The 23,991-nt window shown below is 32.1% G+C and overlaps 1 protein-coding gene across 1 annotated transcript in view; it reads right to left on the reverse strand.

The window, feature by feature from the left end:
* The window catches only part of LOC143047216 (uncharacterized), a 107,186-nt gene extending 84,022 nt beyond the window's left edge, over positions 1 to 23,164 (reverse strand). The window contains exon 1 of the mRNA XM_076220218.1: positions 23,142 to 23,164. Within this exon, the coding sequence (XP_076076333.1) occupies positions 23,142 to 23,149 (8 nt within the window). The 5' untranslated portion in view covers positions 23,150 to 23,164. The remainder of the gene's footprint in view (positions 1 to 23,141) is intronic.
* Positions 23,165 to 23,991: the final 827 nt, after the last annotated feature.

Below are 23,991 nucleotides of genomic sequence, written 5' to 3' on the forward strand. Positions count from 1 at the left end.
TTAAGTAGACAGAGTTGCCTCTCATACATCTCTGACACTTAATTCAACAATGACAACTGAAAAAGTTAAGATTTAAAGAAATGATGATACACATCACTATCAAACAAATAATTAACATAACTAATAATTTTTAGCCATACATTTTCCCCTAAAAGACACAGTTTACATTCATAAAACTGACAGGGACTATATTTATAGACAACCAATATACGAGTGACCAAACAGGTCGTTTTTGAAGAAAGAAAAAAATCATTTCTTCTTTTTCTATTAAGTCCTTTGGTCTTCTCTTCTGCATTTTCTCACTTTATTATCCATGAAATAACACTTTAACTGCATGTTTGAAAATATGTAGTGTGCAACAAACAGAATGCAGGATAAACGTCAATGAGACAGCAACCTATCGACAAAAATAAGCAAACGACATGTGCACGCTGAATATAGAAAAGGAGATGCGAGTTTCCCTCAATGAGACAGCATCCCAGCGACTACAGATATATATGAATGATATATTCACTTTGCTGATGCTACCACTTGTTTATTTTTTTTTAATTTTCTACTGATAAAAAACTGTCCGCAATGAAAAAGCCGGTAGTGATGAAAGTGGCATTAAACACTAAAAAAGCAATACAATCAATCATGGTTTATTTCAGACGTGTCCTACATCGTTTTTTTGGTTTGGCAAACAAGAACCTGTTGAACGGATTTTAAATTGACTGAAAGCAATGTTTTGCAACACATACATTTTACTCTCTTCTTGGATAATGACTGATATATTTGTCGCTGGACATAAATCAGCTACATCAAATACAAATATTTCATCAATGCCTTGTAGAATTGATTGATTTGTTGAGAAACATATTGCTAATGTCATTTATATGCTTGACAAGCACTAGTATATGACTAAAAAGTATAAGTAGACTTAAGAGAAGGTAGGAAGGGTTAAGCATGAGATATAGGACCTGCGTTTATAGGTCTTAGTGTCCATATCTATTTAATATGGAGACCTTTAACTTTGAACTTTATATTTAAAGTTTAAACTTTATAAAGGTAAAGTATGTTCCTTGTGTAACTTTAAGACGACGCCTTTATATATAGAATATTTTTTCTTACTACAAAAGGGTGTGGTTTATGTCCAAGGATTGCAAAATTTCTGAGAATATATCGCGCAGTCATTATTTGGATGCATCATTCGGTAGCTAAGTAGACATGTCGTTGAGAAGCACAAATGTACTACACTGACTGTGTCTGTAAAGATTCTATGTGCAAAAACGTAATAGAGTTACGTCCCTGCCATACTGAAGTCTGTAGGTTTCAGCTCTGGAGTTCCCAGTGAAGACATATTTTTGTATGTTTGCAAACACAGGCACATTTAAGATTAACAGCTACTAATAAAAATAAAACAAAAGTTGAAATCTGTAGTACATCTTGACACGAACTCGTGTGCTTACTTATTAAGAATTTTTGCTTATAATAATGACATGAAATAAAGTCATTAGACACATGGGAAAAGTCGCACTACTTTTAAATCTACGATTTGTACGCTGTTTAAGTAGACAGAGTTGCCTCTCATACATCTCTGACACTTAATTCAACAATGACAACTGAAAAAGTTAAGATTTAAAGAAATGATGATACACATCACTATCAAACAAATAATTAACATAACTAATAATTTTTAGCCATACATTTTCCCCTAAAAGACACAGTTTACATTCATAAAACTGACAGGGACTATATTTATAGACAACCAATATACGAGTGACCAAACAGGTCGTTTTTGAAGAAAGAAAAAAATCATTTCTTCTTTTTCTATTAAGTCCTTTGGTCTTCTCTTCTGCATTTTCTCACTTTATTATCCATGAAATAACACTTTAACTGCATGTTTGAAAATATGTAGTGTGCAACAAACAGAATGCAGGATAAACGTCAATGAGACAGCAACCTATCGACAAAAATAAGCAAACGACATGTGCACGCTGAATATAGAAAAGGAGATGCGAGTTTCCCTCAATGAGACAGCATCCCAGCGACTACAGATATATATGAATGATATATTCACTTTGCTGATGCTACCACTTGTTTATTTTTTTTTAATTTTCTACTGATAAAAAACTGTCCGCAATGAAAAAGCCGGTAGTGATGAAAGTGGCATTAAACACTAAAAAAGCAATACAATCAATCATGGTTTATTTCAGACGTGTCCTACATCGTTTTTTTGGTTTGGCAAACAAGAACCTGTTGAACGGATTTTAAATTGACTGAAAGCAATGTTTTGCAACACATACATTTTACTCTCTTCTTGGATAATGACTGATATATTTGTCGCTGGACATAAATCAGCTACATCAAATACAAATATTTCATCAATGCCTTGTAGAATTGATTGATTTGTTGAGAAACATATTGCTAATGTCATTTATATGCTTGACAAGCACTAGTATATGACTAAAAAGTATAAGTAGACTTAAGAGAAGGTAGGAAGGGTTAAGCATGAGATATAGGACCTGCGTTTATAGGTCTTAGTGTCCATATCTATTTAATATGGAGACCTTTAACTTTGAACTTTATATTTAAAGTTTAAACTTTATAAAGGTAAAGTATGTTCCTTGTGTAACTTTAAGACGACGCCTTTATATATAGAATATTTTTTCTTACTACAAAAGGGTGTGGTTTATGTCCAAGGATTGCAAAATTTCTGAGAATATATCGCGCAGTCATTATTTGGATGCATCATTCGGTAGCTAAGTAGACATGTCGTTGAGAAGCACAAATGTACTACACTGACTGTGTCTGTAAAGATTCTATGTGCAAAAACGTAATAGAGTTACGTCCCTGCCATACTGAAGTCTGTAGGTTTCAGCTCTGGAGTTCCCAGTGAAGACATATTTTTGTATGTTTGCAAACACAGGCACATTTAAGATTAACAGCTACTAATAAAAATAAAACAAAAGTTGAAATCTGTAGTACATCTTGACACGAACTCGTGTGCTTACTTATTAAGAATTTTTGCTTATAATAATGACATGAAATAAAGTCATTAGACACATGGGAAAAGTCGCACTACTTTTAAATCTACGATTTGTACGCTGTTTAAGTAGACAGAGTTGCCTCTCATACATCTCTGACACTTAATTCAACAATGACAACTGAAAAAGTTAAGATTTAAAGAAATGATGATACACATCACTATCAAACAAATAATTAACATAACTAATAATTTTTAGCCATACATTTTCCCCTAAAAGACACAGTTTACATTCATAAAACTGACAGGGACTATATTTATAGACAACCAATATACGAGTGACCAAACAGGTCGTTTTTGAAGAAAGAAAAAAATCATTTCTTCTTTTTCTATTAAGTCCTTTGGTCTTCTCTTCTGCATTTTCTCACTTTATTATCCATGAAATAACACTTTAACTGCATGTTTGAAAATATGTAGTGTGCAACAAACAGAATGCAGGATAAACGTCAATGAGACAGCAACCTATCGACAAAAATAAGCAAACGACATGTGCACGCTGAATATAGAAAAGGAGATGCGAGTTTCCCTCAATGAGACAGCATCCCAGCGACTACAGATATATATGAATGATATATTCACTTTGCTGATGCTACCACTTGTTTATTTTTTTTTAATTTTCTACTGATAAAAAACTGTCCGCAATGAAAAAGCCGGTAGTGATGAAAGTGGCATTAAACACTAAAAAAGCAATACAATCAATCATGGTTTATTTCAGACGTGTCCTACATCGTTTTTTTGGTTTGGCAAACAAGAACCTGTTGAACGGATTTTAAATTGACTGAAAGCAATGTTTTGCAACACATACATTTTACTCTCTTCTTGGATAATGACTGATATATTTGTCGCTGGACATAAATCAGCTACATCAAATACAAATATTTCATCAATGCCTTGTAGAATTGATTGATTTGTTGAGAAACATATTGCTAATGTCATTTATATGCTTGACAAGCACTAGTATATGACTAAAAAGTATAAGTAGACTTAAGAGAAGGTAGGAAGGGTTAAGCATGAGATATAGGACCTGCGTTTATAGGTCTTAGTGTCCATATCTATTTAATATGGAGACCTTTAACTTTGAACTTTATATTTAAAGTTTAAACTTTATAAAGGTAAAGTATGTTCCTTGTGTAACTTTAAGACGACGCCTTTATATATAGAATATTTTTTCTTACTACAAAAGGGTGTGGTTTATGTCCAAGGATTGCAAAATTTCTGAGAATATATCGCGCAGTCATTATTTGGATGCATCATTCGGTAGCTAAGTAGACATGTCGTTGAGAAGCACAAATGTACTACACTGACTGTGTCTGTAAAGATTCTATGTGCAAAAACGTAATAGAGTTACGTCCCTGCCATACTGAAGTCTGTAGGTTTCAGCTCTGGAGTTCCCAGTGAAGACATATTTTTGTATGTTTGCAAACACAGGCACATTTAAGATTAACAGCTACTAATAAAAATAAAACAAAAGTTGAAATCTGTAGTACATCTTGACACGAACTCGTGTGCTTACTTATTAAGAATTTTTGCTTATAATAATGACATGAAATAAAGTCATTAGACACATGGGAAAAGTCGCACTACTTTTAAATCTACGATTTGTACGCTGTTTAAGTAGACAGAGTTGCCTCTCATACATCTATGACACTTAATTCAACAATGACAACTGAAAAAGTTAAGATTTAAAGAAATGATGATACACATCACTATCAAACAAATAATTAACATAACTAATAATTTTTAGCCATACATTTTCCCCTAAAAGACACAGTTTACATTCATAAAACTGACAGGGACTATATTTATAGACAACCAATATACGAGTGACCAAACAGGTCGTTTTTGAAGAAAGAAAAAAATCATTTCTTCTTTTTCTATTAAGTCCTTTGGTCTTCTCTTCTGCATTTTCTCACTTTATTATCCATGAAATAACACTTTAACTGCATGTTTGAAAATATGTAGTGTGCAACAAACAGAATGCAGGATAAACGTCAATGAGACAGCAACCTATCGACAAAAATAAGCAAACGACATGTGCACGCTGAATATAGAAAAGGAGATGCGAGTTTCCCTCAATGAGACAGCATCCCAGCGACTACAGATATATATGAATGATATATTCACTTTGCTGATGCTACCACTTGTTTATTTTTTTTTAATTTTCTACTGATAAAAAACTGTCCGCAATGAAAAAGCCGGTAGTGATGAAAGTGGCATTAAACACTAAAAAAGCAATACAATCAATCATGGTTTATTTCAGACGTGTCCTACATCGTTTTTTTGGTTTGGCAAACAAGAACCTGTTGAACGGATTTTAAATTGACTGAAAGCAATGTTTTGCAACACATACATTTTACTCTCTTCTTGGTTAATGACTGATATATTTGTCGCTGGACATAAATCAGCTACATCAAATACAAATATTTCATCAATGCCTTGTAGAATTGATTGATTTGTTGAGAAACATATTGCTAATGTCATTTATATGCTTGACAAGCACTAGTATATGACTAAAAAGTATAAGTAGACTTAAGAGAAGGTAGGAAGGGTTAAGCATGAGATATAGGACCTGCGTTTATAGGTCTTAGTGTCCATATCTATTTAATATGGAGACCTTTAACTTTAAACTTTATATTTAAAGCTTAAACTTTATAAAGGTAAAGTATGTTCCTTGTGTAACTTTAAGACGACGCCTTTATATATAGAATATTTTTTCTTACTACAAAAGGGTGTGGTTTATGTCCAAGGATTGCAAAATTTCTGAGAATATATCACGCAGTCATTATTTGGATGCATCATTCGGTAGCTAAGTAGACATGTCGTTGAGAAGCACAAATGTACTACACTGACTGTGTCTGTAAAGATTCTATGTGCAAAAACGTAATAGAGTTACGTCCCTGCTATACTGAAGTCTGTAGGTTTCAGCTCTGGAGTTCCCAGTGAAGACATATTTTTGTATGTTTGCAAACACAGGCACATTTAAGATTAACAGCTACTAATAAAAATAAAACAAAAGTTGAAATCTGTAGTACATCTTGACACGAACTCGTGTGCTTACTTATTAAGAATTTTTGCTTATAATAATGACATGAAATAAAGTCATTAGACACATGGGAAAAGTCGCACTACTTTTAAATCTACGATTTGTACGCTGTTTAAGTAGACAGAGTTGCCTCTCATACATCTCCGACACTTAATTCAACAATGACAACTGAAAAAGTTAAGATTTAAAGAAATGATGATACACATCACTTTCAAACAAATAATTAACATAACTAATAATTTTTAGCCATACATTTTCCCCTAAAAGACACAGTTTACATTCATAAAACTGACAGGGACTATATTTATAGACAACCAATATACGAGTGACCAAACAGGTCGTTTTTGAAGAAAGAAAAAAATCATTTCTTCTTTTTCTATTAAGTCCTTTGGTCTTCTCTTCTGCATTTTCTCACTTTATTATCCATGAAATAACACTTTAACTGCATGTTTGAAAATATGTAGTGTGCAACAAACAGAATGCAGGATAAACGTCAATGAGACAGCAACCTATCGACAAAAATAAGCAAACGACATGTGCACGCTGAATATAGAAAAGGAGATGCGAGTTTCCCTCAATGAGACAGCATCCCAGCGACTACAGATATATATGAATGATATATTCACTTTGCTGATGCTACCACTTGTTTATTTTTTTTTAATTTTCTACTGATAAAAAACTGTCCGCAATGAAAAAGCCGGTAGTGATGAAAGTGGCATTAAACACTAAAAAAGCAATACAATCAATCATGGTTTATTTCAGACGTGTCCTACATCGTTTTTTTGGTTTGGCAAACAAGAACCTGTTGAACGGATTTTAAATTGACTGAAAGCAATGTTTTGCAACACATACATTTTACTCTCTTCTTGGATAATGACTGATATATTTGTCGCTGGACATAAATCAGCTACATCAAATACAAATATTTCATCAATGCCTTGTAGAATTGATTGATTTGTTGAGAAACATATTGCTAATGTCATTTATATGCTTGACAAGCACTAGTATATGACTAAAAAGTATAAGTAGACTTAAGAGAAGGTAGGAAGGGTTAAGCATGAGATATAGGACCTGCGTTTATAGGTCTTAGTGTCCATATCTATTTAATATGGAGACCTTTAACTTTGAACTTTATATTTAAAGTTTAAACTTTATAAAGGTAAAGTATGTTCCTTGTATAACTTTAAGACGACGCCTTTATATATAGAATATTTTTTCTTACTACAAAAGGGTGTGGTTTATGTCCAAGGATTGCAAAATTTCTGAGAATATATCGCGCAGTCATTATTTGGATGCATCATTCGGTAGCTAAGTAGACATGTCGTTGAGAAGCACAAATGTACTACACTGACTGTGTCTGTAAAGATTCTATGTGCAAAAACGTAATAGAGTTACGTCCCTGCCATACTGAAGTCTGTAGGTTTCAGCTCTGGAGTTCCCAGTGAAGACATATTTTTGTATGTTTGCAAACACAGGCACATTTAAGATTAACAGCTACTAATAAAAATAAAACAAAAGTTGAAATCTGTAGTACATCTTGACACGAACTCGTGTGCTTACTTATTAAGAATTTTTGCTTATAATAATGACATGAAATAAAGTCATTAGACACATGGGAAAAGTCGCACTACTTTTAAATCTACGATTTGTACGCTGTTTAAGTAGACAGAGTTGCCTCTCATACATCTCTGACACTTAATTCAACAATGACAACTGAAAAAGTTAAGATTTAAAGAAATGATGATACACATCACTATCAAACAAATAATTAACATAACTAATAATTTTTAGCCATACATTTTCCCCTAAAAGACACAGTTTACATTCATAAAACTGACAGGGACTATATTTATAGACAACCAATATACGAGTGACCAAACAGGTCGTTTTTGAAGAAAGAAAAAAATCATTTCTTCTTTTTCTATTAAGTCCTTTGGTCTTCTCTTCTGCATTTTCTCACTTTATTATCCATGAAATAACACTTTAACTGCATGTTTGAAAATATGTAGTGTGCAACAAACAGAATGCAGGATAAACGTCAATGAGACAGCAACCTATCGACAAAAATAAGCAAACGACATGTGCACGCTGAATATAGAAAAGGAGATGCGAGTTTCCCTCAATGAGACAGCATCCCAGCGACTACAGATATATATGAATGATATATTCACTTTGCTGATGCTACCACTTGTTTATTTTTTTTTAATTTTCTACTGATAAAAAACTGTCCGCAATGAAAAAGCCGGTAGTGATGAAAGTGGCATTAAACACTAAAAAAGCAATACAATCAATCATGGTTTATTTCAGACGTGTCCTACATCGTTTTTTTGGTTTGGCAAACAAGAACCTGTTGAACGGATTTTAAATTGACTGAAAGCAATGTTTTGCAACACATACATTTTACTCTCTTCTTGGTTAATGACTGATATATTTGTCGCTGGACATAAATCAGCTACATCAAATACAAATATTTCATCAATGCCTTGTAGAATTGATTGATTTGTTGAGAAACATATTGCTAATGTCATTTATATGCTTGACAAGCACTAGTATATGACTAAAAAGTATAAGTAGACTTAAGAGAAGGTAGGAAGGGTTAAGCATGAGATATAGGACCTGCGTTTATAGGTCTTAGTGTCCATATCTATTTCATATGGAGACCTTTAACTTTGAACTTTATATTTAAAGTTTAAACTTTATAAAGGTAAAGTATATTCCTTGTGTAACTTTAAGACGACGCCTTTATATATAGAATATTTTTTCTTACTACAAAAGGGTGTGGTTTATGTCCAAGGATTGCAAAATTTCTGAGAATATATCGCGCAGTCATTATTTGGATGCATCATTTGGTAGCTAAGTAGACATGTCGTTGAGAAGCACAAATGTACTACACTGACTGTGTCTGTAAAGATTCTATGTGCAAAAACGTAATAGAGTTACGTCCCTGCTATACTGAAGTCTGTAGGTTTCAGCTCTGCAGTTCCCAGTGAAGACATATTTTTGTATGTTTGCAAACACAGGCACATTTAAGATTAACAGCTACTAATAAAAATAAAACAAAATTTGAAATCTGTAGTACATCTTGACACGAACTCGTGTGCTTACTTATTAAGAATTTTTGCTTATAATAATGACATGAAATAAAGTCATTAGACACATGGGAAAAGTCGCACTACTTTTAAATCTACGATTTGTACGCTGTTTAAGTAGACAGAGTTGCCTTTCATACATCTCTGACACTTAATTCAACAATGACAACTGAAAAAGTTAAGATTTAAAGAAATGATGATACACATCACTATCAAACAAATAATTAACATAACTAATAATTTTTAGCCATACATTTTCCCCTAAAAGACACAGTTTACATTCATAAAACTGACAGGGACTATATTTATAGACAACCAATATACGAGTGACCAAACAGGTCGTTTTTGAAGAAAGAAAAAAATCATTTCTTCTTTTTCTATTAAGTCCTTTGATCTTCTCTTCTGCATTTTCTCACTTTATTATCCATGAAATAACACTTTAACTGCATGTTTGAAAATATGTAGTGTGCAACAAACAGAATGCAGGATAAACGTCAATGAGACAGCAACCTATCGACAAAAATAAGCAAACGACATGTGCACGCTGAATATAGAAAAGGAGATGCGAGTTTCCCTCAATGAGACAGCATCCCAGCGACTACAGATATATATGAATGATATATTCACTTTGCTGATGCTACCACTTGTTTCTTTTTTTTACTTTTCTACTGATAAAAAACTGTCCGCAATGAAAAAGCCGGTAGTGATGAAAGTGGCATTAAACACTAAAAAAGCAATACAATCAATCATGGTTTATTTCAGACGTGTCCTACATCGTTTTTTTGGTTTGGCAAACAAGAACCTGTTGAACGGATTTTAAATTGACTGAAAGCAATGTTTTGCAACACATACATTTTACTCTCTTCTTGGATAATGACTGATATATTTGTCGCTGGACATGAATCAGCTACATCAAATACAAATATTTCATCAATGCCTTGTAGAATTGATTGATTTGTTGAGAAACATATTGCTAATGTCATTTATATGCTTGACAAGCACTAGTATATGACTAAAAAGTATAAGTAGACTTAAGAGAAGGTAGGAAGGGTTAAGCATGAGATATAGGACCTGCGTTTATAGGTCTTAGTGTCCATATCTATTTAATATGGAGACCTTTAACTTTGAACTTTATATTTAAAGTTTAAACTTTATAAAGGTAAAGTATGTTCCTTGTGTAACTTTAAGACGACGCCTTTATATGTAGAATATTTTTTCTTACTACAAAAGGGTGTGGTTTATGTCCAAGGATTGCAAAATTTCTGAGAATATATCGCGCAGTCATTATTTGGATGCATCATTCGGTAGCTAAGTAGACATGTCGTTGAGAAGCACAAATGTACTACACTGACTGTGTCTGTAAAGATTCTATGTGCAAAAACGTAATAGAGTTACGTCCCTGCTATACTGAAGTCTGTAGGTTTCAGCTCTGGAGTTCCCAGTGAAGACATATTTTTGTATGTTTGCAAACACAGGAACATTTAAGATTAACAGCTACTAATAAAAATAAAACAAAAGTTGAAATCTGTAGTACATCTTGACACGAACTCGTGTGCTTACTTATTAAGAATTTTTGCTTATAATAATGACATGAAATAAAGTCATTAGACACATGGGAAAAGTCGCACTACGTTTAAATCTACGATTTGTACGCTGTTTAAGTAGACAGAGTTGCCTTTCATACATCTCTGACACTTAATTCAACAATGACAACTGAAAAAGTTAAGATTTAAAGAAATGATGATACACATCACTATCAAACAAATAATTAACATAACTAATAATTTTTAGCCATACATTTTCCCCTAAAAGACACAGTTTACATTCATAATACTGACAGGGACTATATTTATAGACAACCAATATACGAGTGACCAAACAGGTCGTTTTTGAAGAAAGAAAAAAATCATTTCTTCTTTTTCTATTAATTCCTTTGATCTTCTCTTCTGCATTTTCTCTCTTTATTATCCATGAAATAACACTTTAACTGCATGTTTGAAAATATGTAGTGTGCAACAAACAGAATGCAGGATAAACGTCAATGAGACAGCAACCTAGCGACAAAAATAAGCAAACGACATGTGCACGCTGAATATAGAAAAGGAGATGCGAGTTTCCCTCAATGAGACAGCATCTCAGCGACTACAGATATATATGAATGATATATTCACTTTGCTGATGCTACCACTTGTTTCTTTTTTTTACTTTTCTACTGATAAAAAAATGTCCGCAATGAAAAAGCCGGTAGTGATGAAAGTGGCATTAAACACTAAAAATGCAATACAATCAATCATGGTTTATTTCAGACGTGTCCTACATCGTTTTTTTTTGTTAGGCAAACAAGAACCTGTTGAACGGATTTTAAATTGACTGAAAGCAATGTTTTGCAACACATACATTTTACTCTCTTCTTGGATAATGACTGATATATTTGTCGCTGGACATGAATCAGCTACATCAAATACAAATATTTCATCAATGCCTTGTAGAATTGATTGATTTGTTGAGAAACATATTGCTAATGTCATTTATATGCTTGACAAGCACTAGTATATGACTAAAAAGTATAAGTAGACTTTAGAGAAGGTAGGAAGGGTTAAGCATGAGATATAGGACCTGCGTTTATAGGTCTTAGTGTCCATATCTATTTAATATGGAGACCTTTAACTTTGAACTTTATATTTAAAGTTTAAACTTTATAAAGGTAAAGTATGTTCCTTGTGTAACTTTAAGACGACACCTTTATATATAGAATATTTTTTCTTACTACAAAATGGTGTGGTTTTAGTCCAAGGATTGCAAAATTTCTGAGAATATATCGCGCAGTCATTATTTGGATGCATCATTCGGTAGCTAAGTAGACATGTCGTTGAGAAGCACAAATGTACTACATTGACTGTGTCTGTAAAGATTCTATGTGCAAAAACGTAATAGAGTTACGTCCCTGCTATACTGAAGTCTGTAGGTTTCAGCTCTGCAGTTCCCAGTGAAGACATATTTTTGTATGTTTGCAAACACAGGCACATTTAAGATTAACAGCTACTAATAAAAATAAAACAAAAGTTGAAATCTGTAGTACATCTTGACACGAACTCGTGTGCTTACTTATTAAGAATTTTTGCTTATAATAATGACATGAAATAAAGTCATTAGACACATGGGAAAAGTCTCACTACTTTTAAATCTACGATTTGTACGGTGTTTAAGTACACAGAGTTGCCTTTCATACATCTCTGACACTTAATTCAACAATGACAACTGAAAAAGTTAAGATTTAAAGAAATGATGATACACATCACTATCAAACAAATAATTAACATAACTAATAATTTTTAGCCATACATTTTCCCCTAAAAGACACAGTTTACATTCATAAAACTGACAGGGACTATATTTATAGACAACCAATATACGAGTGACCAAACAGGTCGTTTTTGAAGAAAGAAAAAATCATTCCTTCTTTTTCTATTAAGTCCTTTGATCTTCTCTTCTGCATTTTCTCACTTTATTATCCATGAAATAACACTTTAACTGCATGTTTGAAAATATGTAGTGTGCAACAAACAGAATGCAGGATAAACGTCAATGAGACAGCAACCTATCGACAAAAATAAGCAAACGACATGTGCACGCTGAATATAGAAAAGGAGATGCGAGTTTCCCTCAATGAGACAGCATCCCAGCGACTACAGATATATATGAATGATATATTCACTTTGCTGATGCTACCACTTGTTTCTTTTTTTTACTTTTCTACTGATAAAAAACTGTCCGCAATGAAAAAGCCGGTAGTGATGAAAGTGGCATTAAACACTAAAAAAGCAATACAATCAATCATGGTTTATTTCAGACGTGTCCTACATCGTTTTTTTGGTTTGGCAAACAAGAACCTGTTGAACGGATTTTAAATTGACTGAAAGCAATGTTTTGCAACACATACATTTTACTCTCTTCTTGGATAATGACTGATATATTTGTCGCTGGACATGAATCAGCTACATCAAATACAAATATTTCATCAATGCCTTGTAGAATTGATTGATTTGTTGAGAAACATATTGCTAATGTCATTTATATGCTTGACAAGCACTAGTATATGACTAAAAAGTAGAAGTAGACTTAAGAGAAGGTAGGAAGGGTTAAGCATGAGATATAGGACCTGCGTTTATAGGTCGTAGTGTCCATATCTATTTAATATGGAGACCTTTAACTTTGAACTTTATATTTAAAGTTTAAACTTTATAAAGGTAAAGTATGTTCCTTGTGTAACTTTAAGACGACACCTTTATATATAGAATATTTTTTCTTACTACAAAAGGGTGTGGTTTATGTCCAAGGATTGCAAAATTTCTGAGAATATATCGCGCAGTCATTATTTGGATGCATCATTCGGTAGCTAAGTAGACATGTCGTTGAGAAGCACAAATGTACTACACTGACTGTGTCTGTAAAGATTTTATGTGCAAAAACGTAATAGAGTTACGTCCCTGCTATACTGAAGTCTGTAGGTTTCAGCTCTGGAGTTCCCAGTGAAGACATATTTTTGTATGTTTGCAAACACAGGCACATTTAAGATTAACAGCTACTAATAAAAATAAAACAAAAGTTGAAATCTGTAGTACATCTTGACACGAACTCGTGTGCTTACTTATTAAGAATTTTTGCTTATAATAATATGAAATAAAGTCATTAGACACATGGGAAAAGTCGCACTACTTTTAAATCTACGATTTGTACGCTGTTTAAGTAGACAGAGTTGCCTTTCATACATCTCTGACACTTAATTCAACAATGACAACTGAAAAAGTTAAGATTTAAAGAAATGATGATACACATCACTATCAAACAAATAATTAACATAACTAATAATTTTTAGCCATACATTTTCCCCTAAAAGACACAGTTTACATTCATAAAACTGACAGGGACTATATTTATAGACAACCAATATACGAGTGACCAAACAGGTCGTTTCTGAAGAAAGAAAAAAATCATTTCTTCTTTTTCTATTAAGTCCTTTGATCTTCTCTTCTGCATTTTCTCACTTTATTATCCATGAAATAACACTTTAACTGCATGTTTGAAAATATGTAGTGTGCAACAAACAGAATGCAGGATAAACGTCAATGAGACAGCAACCTATCGACAAAAATAAGCAAACGACATGTGCACGCTGAATATAGAAAAGGAGATGCGAGTTTCCCTCAATGAGACAGCATCCCAGCGACTACAGATATATATGAATGATATATTCACTTTGCTGATGCTACCACTTGTTTCTTTTTTTTACTTTTCTACTGATAAAAAACTGTCCGCAATGAAAAAGCCGGTAGTGATGAAAGTGGCATTAAACACTAAAAAAGCAATACAATCAATCATGGTTTATTTCAGACGTGTCCTACATCGTTTTTTTGGTTTGGCAAACAAGAACCTGTTGAACGGATTTTAAATTGACTGAAAGCAATGTTTTGCAACACATACATTTTACTCTCTTCTTGGATAATGACTGATATATTTGTCGCTGGACATGAATCAGCTACATCAAATACAAATATTTCATCAATGCCTTGTAGAATTGATTGATTTGTTGAGAAACATATTGCTAATGTCATTTATATGCTTGACAAGCACTAGTATATGACTAAAAAGTATAAGTAGACTTAAGAGAAGGTAGGAAGGGTTAAGCATGAGATATAGGACCTGCGTTTATAAGTCTTAGTGTCCATATCTATTTAATATGGAGACCTTTAACTTTGAACTTTATATTTAAAGTTTAAACTTTATAAAGGTAAAGTATGTTCCTTGTGTATCTTTCAGACGACGCCTTTATATGTAGAATATTTTTTCTTACTACAAAAGGGTGTGGTTTATGTCCAAGGATTGCAAAATTTCTGAGAATATATCGCGCAGTCATTATTTGGATGCATCATTCGGTAGCTAAGTAGACATATCGTTGAGAAGCACAAATGTACTACACTGACTGTGTCTGTAAAGATTCTATGTGCAAAAACGTAATAGAGTTACGTCCCTGCTATACTGAAGTCTGTAGGTTTCAGCTCTGGAGTTCCCAGTGAAGACATATTTTTGTATGTTTGCAAACACAGGAACATTTAAGATTAACAGCTACTAATAAAAATAAAACAAAAGTTGAAATCTGTAGTACATCTTGACACGAACTCGTGTGCTTACTTATTAAGAATTTTTGCTTATAATAATGACATGAAATAAAGTCATTAGACACATGGGAAAAGTCGCACTACGTTTAAATCTACGATTTGTACGCTGTTTAAGTAGACAGAGTTGCCTTTCATACATCTCTGACACTTAATTCAACAATGACAACTGAAAAAGTTAAGATTTAAAGAAATGATGATACACATCACTATCAAACAAATAATTAACATAACTAATAATTTTTAGCCATACATTTTCCCCTAAAAGACACAGTTTACATTCATAATACTGACAGGGACTATATTTATAGACAACCAATATACGAGTGACCAACAGGTCGTTTTTGAAGAAAGAAAAAAATCATTTCTTCTTTTTCTATTAAGTCCTTTGATCTTCTCTTCTGCATTTTCTCACTTTATTATCCATGAAATAACACTTTAACTGCATGTTTGAAAATATGTAGTGTGCAACAAACAGAATGTAGGATAAACGTCAATGAGACAGCAACCTAGCGACAAAAATAAGCAAACGACATGTGCACGCTGAATATAGAAAAGGAGACGCGAGATTCCCTCAATGAGACAGCATCCCAGCGACTACAGATATATATGAATGATATATTCACTTTTCTGATGCTACCACTTGTTTCTTTTTTTTACTTTTCTACTGATAAAAAACTGTCCGCAATGAAAAAGCCGGTAGTGATGAAAGTGGCATTAAACACTAAAAAAGCAATACAATCAATCATGGTTTATTTCAATCGTGTCCTACATCGTTTTTTGGTTTGGCAAACAAGAACCTGTTGAACGGATTTTAAATTGACTGAAAGCAATGTTTTGCAACACATACATTTTACTCTCTTCTTGGATAATGACTGATATATTTGTCGCTGGACATGAATCAGCTACATCAAATACAAATATTTCATGAATGCCTTGTAGAATTGATTGATTTGTTGAGAAACATATTGCTAATGTCAGTTATATGCTTGACAAGCACAAGTATATGACTAAAATGTATAAGTTGACTTAATAGAAAGGTAAGAAGGGTTAAGCATGAGATATAGGGCCTGCGTTTATAGGTCGTTGTGCCCATATCAATTTAAAGTTTAAAGTTGAAACACAGGTAAAATATGCTCCTTGTGTAACTTTAAGACGACGCCTTTATATATAGAATATTTTTTCTTACTACAAAAGTGTGTGGTTTATGTCCAAGGATTGCAAAATTTCTAAGAACATATCGCGCAGTCATTATTTGAATGCAACATTCGGTAGCTAAGTAGACATGTCGTTGAGAAGCACAACTGTGCTACACTGACTGTGTCTGTAAAGATTCTATGTGCAAGAATTTTTGCTTATAATAATGACATGAAATAAAGTCATTAGACGCATGAGTGCTACACACATAAACATATAAAAATAACCTGAATAATTCTGATTTTTTTCATTCAAAAAATTAAGCAAGCAATAAGAGCATATTTGTTTATTCGCTGAGATAAGAAGTCTGCATGTCTAGCTATATTTTCGAATGATGTCCTTGTACCGATAATAGAATTTAGTAAATGTTTTGACTAGTTATAATGTATAGATTAGATTTTACATGTGCAGCTTTTCCTAGAGACGTAAGAAGTGCTTACAATATTCATGCAAGTCATGAAACATGAAGAAATATTAACCATACTATTAAATGTACTTAGTTTATATTTTTCTGAAATCTGAGGTCATTTTAAATTTGAAACAATTTTATGTATCTCTTTTTACGTCTTTGTTCTATTAGATAATTTAGGGTCACCATTTTTCCCCTTTTGTGACCATACGGCATAAATATTTATTTAAACTGTAGTTAATAATCAAAAATGATTAATAACTTAATATACAATTTGTTTCCTTCAAAATCAGGGTCTTGTACATTTATTAATACACAAGTATGACCAAAGTTAATCACCTCCCCTTCCGACTGATAGTTGTGGGCATAACAGTTAAGGGATGAAATCAAAAGTTCAATGTAGGATAAAAAAGAACTTATATCACATAGTTTGTTCACTGACCCCACTCTCCCCCCCCCCGACCTCTCCCCTATTAACCTAATTTGGGGAAAATTGATTGACCAATATGTAAAATCGATGTCAAATTAACAAAACTTGCAGTAACCTTTATCCTCCCCCACCACAAAACTATTTGAAGTTTTTTTTATCCTATCTTTTGATGTCATCTCTAAGTTAATCACTGTTTTCTCTCATTGATTATTGTCAATCCCAAAGTGTTACCAGACAAAATGATTCTTTGTAAAAAGATGCTATTAAAGATGACTTTTTTCTTTGCAGATCAACATAAAAAATATTTTTGTGTTTTGCAGAAATGACAAGATGAACACATAACGCCCATTTCCGTAAAAACGAGTTCGGGGTCATACCAATTTTATTAGCGCATTAAAATGCAAACAGTTAAATCCTTAAGTTCACAGTTTTTCTCAAAAACGGTGGACTCGGGAAAGGGATATTTTTGGCTTTTTTTTAAATCCAAAAATAAAAAAAAATGTTTTTAGGAGCTTTTTAATGATTTTTTTAATTAAAATTTATTATTAATGAATGGACCACAGTTATTTACACATGTTTTATTCAGTTTTATTTTCTTAAAGTCACTCGCATACATTACTATTTCAGAAGAATTCAAATACAATTTTCCCTAAAAATCGTCTAAAATCGGAATTTTGAGCTTTTCACCTGAAAAAAAAGGACGGGCGATGTTTGATTTTTTTTTCTTTTTTTTTTATCTCTCTTTTTTTTCATTAAATGATTGGGTTCTCCATCCTGAACAAAATGATTTATCATATTGGTATAATATCACTTAGATAAAAATCCAGGTTTCATGCAAACCTTACCTTAAAGGAGAGAGAGAGAGAGAGAGAGAGGGGATATTTTTCTCGGTATAATCTGCACTTGTCTACCAATATTCGATTTTGGTCAAATTTAAATGAAACAACATCATTCAATGTCATTTTGGGAACTGCTTTGTCCAGAGTTCAACAAGGCCTATTCTTTTTTTTTTTTTTTTAAATTAAAACAAACGTCGTTTGAGTCGAGTGTATCTTCGTAGATGTCAGCGCTTTGCTGGTATATCTGTAACTTTCCTTTTTTAAATTCCTCGTTGGTAAAATAAGAAACGATTGTTCCAAATCCCCCAGGCATAGTTGTCATCAAACATAATTCCTTTTTAAGTCATAAAACTTGAGTTTTTCTCAAAAACGGTGGACTCGGGAAAGGGATATTTTTGGCTTTTTTTTAAATCCAAAAAAAAAAAAATGTTTTTAGGAACTTTTTAATGATTTTTTTAATTAAAATTTATTATTAATGAATGGACCACAGTTATTTACACATGTTTTATTCAGTTTTATTTTCTTAAAGTCACTCGCATACATTATTATTTCAGAAGAATTCAAATACAATTTTCCCTAAAAATCGTCTAAAATCGGAATTTTGAGCTTTTCACCTGAAAAAAAAAAGGACGGGCGATGTTTTATTTTTTTTTTCATTAAATGATTGGGTTCTCCATCCTGAACAAAATGATTTATCATATTGGTATAATATCACTTAGATAAAAATTCCGATTGTAGACGATTTTTAGGGAAAATTGTCATAAAACTTGAGTTTTTCACAAAAACGGTGGACTCGGGAAAGGGATATTTTTGGCTTTTTTTTAAATCCAAAAAAAAAAAAAAAAATATTCGATTTTGGTAAAATTTAAATGAAACAACATCATTCAATGTCATTTTGGGAACTGCTTTGTCCAGAGTTCAACAAGGCCTATTCTTTTTTTTTTTTTTTTTAAATTAAAACAAACGTCGTTTGAGTCGAGTGTATAACCAATATAAACAACATGGTGTCTTCAGTTCACATTATTTCAATTTATCTGACGGAGCTTACCTGGACAGTCGTTTCACTTTGCGAATACATCTAAAATAGTCACACGTTTCACAGATTTCATCTGGACCAATGAGCGATTAAGCCCCATTCAACCAATAGAAATGAATCAAGTAACATTCTGTGTCATTGCCAATTAATAAAACAAGGAAATAAGATTATGATTATAACAATCAAACGCATGTTTTTTTCCGAGTAAAAATATGTTCGTTATTTCGGACTTTTATTTGTTTGTGAGTGAATTGGTCCAGTGATATGTACTATGCAGCAATATGGCATGAAGCCACAGATAACACCAACACACAAATCCAAGAAAACGCTTGCAATACGACAGCAAATTCGTATAGAAAAATTACATATCATATTTAAAAGAATCCGACTACGTATTCGTTCTTATGTATGATTTTTTTGTACATATATATGAAACTTAAATAGGTAGATTTCAATAATAAACATGTAAAAATGTAATCATCACAATGCCTTACACAGCTATTTAGGAAATAATATCTATCAAACTTAAATTAAGGAAAGTTCTTCATTTTGTGGTTGATTTCAATGTTACAAAAGAGATTTCAATTGAGAACATTGTCCTTCGGAAATGATTAACAACTTATTTTCTCACATCATGCACTTCGAGTAGCTGTGAAATCAAATTAATTTCATGGATAGAACCCATATCTCCCCCACTGCAAATATAAGTGTAGTTATAATTAAGCAGACATGAATAATTGAAGACATTTATGAGGATAAATCACTTTGGAAATCATATTAGCAGGATCCACTGGGTGATTAAATTTTGATATCAAATGGGCAAAGTTTCATATAAATTGAAACAACATGAACTTGCGGATTTAACTGATACGAGAGAAAGTGACTGTTTTTTGTCATGAAATAATCTTTAGTTTTAAACGTCTCAATGTTATAATTGTACAATTTTAATTTGAATACTATAAATAGACTTGTTCTTCATTCTTTTTTAAAGTTCTTTATAAATTATTAACAGGTTTAATCGAAATTTCATGAGAAAATTTTTAATGTAACGGCAGAGGTTTGAAGACGTGACACGGTTTCAACCTATTTAAAAAAAAAGTTTTAACCAAATGTCTTGAAAGAAGTCGATTCAATTACACTTTTATAGTTCAAAAATGATCTGAAAATTGTCAGACATTAAAAACCTAAGTTGATTAGGTAGAACTTGTATAAATCTGAGACATTAATTATTTTAAGGACTTAAATATGAATGATATGGATGAATGTAGTAATGATATAGATGTTAACCTTAATGATATGTCACCATACATAATATTGTATACAGAACATCTAGTTAGGAGGTCTTTAAGATTTATGAGTGAAATAGCTGCCTACTTGGATCTTTTGACATACATCCTTCTTTTTGACAAGTTTCGCGAAAGCGATACTTAGCGATGCTAGGTTCCGTCGTCAGCATTCACGGCGACTAATTCAGCATTTAGGTTCAGTCTGTGGTTAAAGTTTTGTTTTACATCAAAATCGTTGTCAAACATAATGGAATTTCGGGAAATTGGGAGCTTCTTTCTGTCCAAAATACAGTATCCAGGGCAAAATTTTGCAAATATTTATTTTCATTTTTCCGTAGTTTACTACTAGATGGACTTCGTTTTTCCTGAACAGTTAATTTCATGTTTTGTCTGAAGTAAAGGTTTTTATTTTCATTTTTCCGTAGTTTACTACTAGATGGACTTCGTTTTTCCTGAACAGTTAATTTCATGTTTTGTCTGAAGTAAAGGTTTTCGTGCAGTCGTCAATAACCGTTTTGTTTAATCGTCCAGTTGCAAGTTAAATGCATATCCATGCAGGTCAAGATCATGATAATGATATATGAATGTTGAAACTATTTTGTTCTACATTGCGCTGGACTTTCACTCGTGTGTTCAAAATGCAACAGTCAGAGTAAAGACATTTATATATCTTATAAGTGGGTGCGGCTTTTTTGCTAAGATTTTAATTCCATATGACGATCTGTAGCTGTTTGATTTTATGGGAACTTTATATTTTTATTATGGTTTGAACAAGGAACGTATATACTGTACATAGGTTTAACGGTCAGATTATTTATACAATATTGAAAACATAACATTTATGAAGCCATGATGTTTATTTTTTATTGAATACATCGCATAATATCATTCATTACGACTATGTGTTATGACCAGCAACAACTTTTCAAAAAGCTCCGTCTTACATGACAATCATATGGTTTAGATTGTATATATTCTCCCGAAAAAAGGCTAAAGAGAATAAATTATGTAGTGTCACCATTGTATGCTATACTGTTTTGGTAATTAATGCCATTACGCCAGCATGTTTCTGGAAATTATTCTCAATCAACAAAAAGTTATATTTCTGCACATAAACTTCTTCAAAGTTCTTAACAGCTTCCAGGGACTTGAAGGACCACGTTCCTTCTTTATCAAACATTTCGTTTTGGCTTTTTGCAAGCAGTAATTTCAATTTTCTTTTCCAATTTTCTCCCGTAATTTTTAAACACTATGTCCCGAAATTTTTCAAAATATTACTTATTTTACTTTATTACACATAAACATAAACAAACAAAAAACAGATGACACTCAACGACTTCACAGGTAAACGGGAAAGCGGCAGGCGTCCTAATAAACGCCTATTAAACACCGAATATTGATGTGTACCATATATGACTTTGCCCCCAGTTCAACCAAATCTCGTATATTCTCGCATGAGTTTTAATTAAACGCTTGACCCACTCAGAATTCTAGGTCGCGAACAAGCTTTCCCTGAACTACTGTATTTATGGAAACTTCGTATTAATACAAACAAGACAAAAATTGTAATATTCAGCAAGAGAAAATTTAAACCAAAAATTGTATTTAATATTTATGGTGAAAATATTGATGTACAAGATTCATATTCATATCTTGGTGTTATGTTCAATTATAATTATAAAAATTGTATGCTTTACTGCAGAAAATAAGAAATTTGTCAATTCCATTAGATTTACAATTAAAATTGTTTGATTCACTCATTACTCCAATTCTTGTCTACTCAAGTGAAGTATGGGGATTTGAAAATAAACAGGGTATAGAAAAAATACACTTGCAGTTTTGTAAGAGAATTCTCAATTTAAGAAACAATACTCCTAGCTATATGGTATATGGAGAACTTTGACGTTCTCCAATGGAAGTTGTCATTAAATTGAGAATGGCGTTATTTTGGAACAACCTTTTATCCAGTAGTAACAAAATATCTAGTATTTTGTATAGACTTATGTTTAAACTTCACGAGAGTAAGCAAGGACATTTTAAATGGATTTCTTATGTTAAATCTATTTTTGATGAAACAGGGCTTAGTTTTATATGGAATGATCAAATGTATATGGATAAGAATATTCTCAAGTCTATTCTAAAACAGAATTTGACTGATCAATTTATTCAAAATTGGTTCTCGCAAATTAATAGCTCATCTAGGGGGGAATTTTATGGACTTTTTAAACATGAATTTAAACTGGAACCATATCTACTTAGATTGGCTGTATCTGATAGATTATATATGTGTAAGTAAGATGCTCAAATTTAAAATTTCCTATAGAGACGGGAAGATGGGCAAAGATCCCTAAACATAATAGAATTTGTCATTTATGTAACTTTAATATTGGTAACGAATATCATATGTTTACTTGTACATATCCACAAATCGTGGACCTGCGCAAAAAATTTATCCCACATTATAATTATTACAATACAAATCCATCAGAGATCAAAATGATTGGAATGCTGTCAAATTGCAATGTAAAATTATATCGTAATATTTGTAGATTCTTAAAAAACATTATCAAATATCTATAATTATTCACTTTTTAATACATATGTAAAAACTCACATATTCATGACATTGTGTTAAATCCAAATGATATAGACTGACTGTATATACACATGAAAGTGTCACGAGAATCACGTGCATGATTGTTTACTGTGTGTTAGCTCCTGTTGTCGTATATATATACATGTTTATCATAATTGTATTGTAATTACTGTATAGATATTTAGTATATTTATGTATGTATGTATATTGACCTCTTGTACACTGTTGTGTCTGAGGATAATAATAATAAAACTTTGAAAACTTTGAAAAACCACAATAAATCTGAGACATTAAAACCAAAATAAATCTGAGACTTGAAAACCAAAATTGATTAGATGGAACTCGGGTAAATCTGAGACCTTTAAACCAAAACTGAGTAGTAATTATTTGAGTAAATCCGAGCTTAAGTCATCTGGTGTAAGCCATTTCACATGAGCCATGTTGATTTTTTAAGGTAACATTCGGAATTATTACAAAATTAATTCAAAATTTCAATTTAAAGGCTGAAAATTGTAGTAACGTAATGGTGCAAATGTAAGCTAGAGCTTATCAAATAAAAGAGAAGCAAGACTAAAGCAAGAAATAAAATACTTCTAAGAAACTTTTGATATACTGTTCGACAATATTTAGGCATAATACATATTGAAATAAGTACAGCATCTGAATACTTTACACACCAATCCTAGAATAAAGACGCACTGCTAATTTCCTCTTAAAATATCCATGTCAGTGCCATTTAAAAACTATTTAAATAAACTAAGAATTATAGTATCACAGGTTTAATTATAACAATAGTATGATTATTTCAAAGCAGATCACCAAATTACATAGACGAAATTTATCGTTGCCTCAGACTGTTTGTTTAACT

Source organism: Mytilus galloprovincialis, chromosome 10 (assembly GCF_965363235.1).
Source record: "Mytilus galloprovincialis chromosome 10, xbMytGall1.hap1.1, whole genome shotgun sequence".
Taxonomy (NCBI): domain Eukaryota; kingdom Metazoa; phylum Mollusca; class Bivalvia; order Mytilida; family Mytilidae; genus Mytilus; species Mytilus galloprovincialis.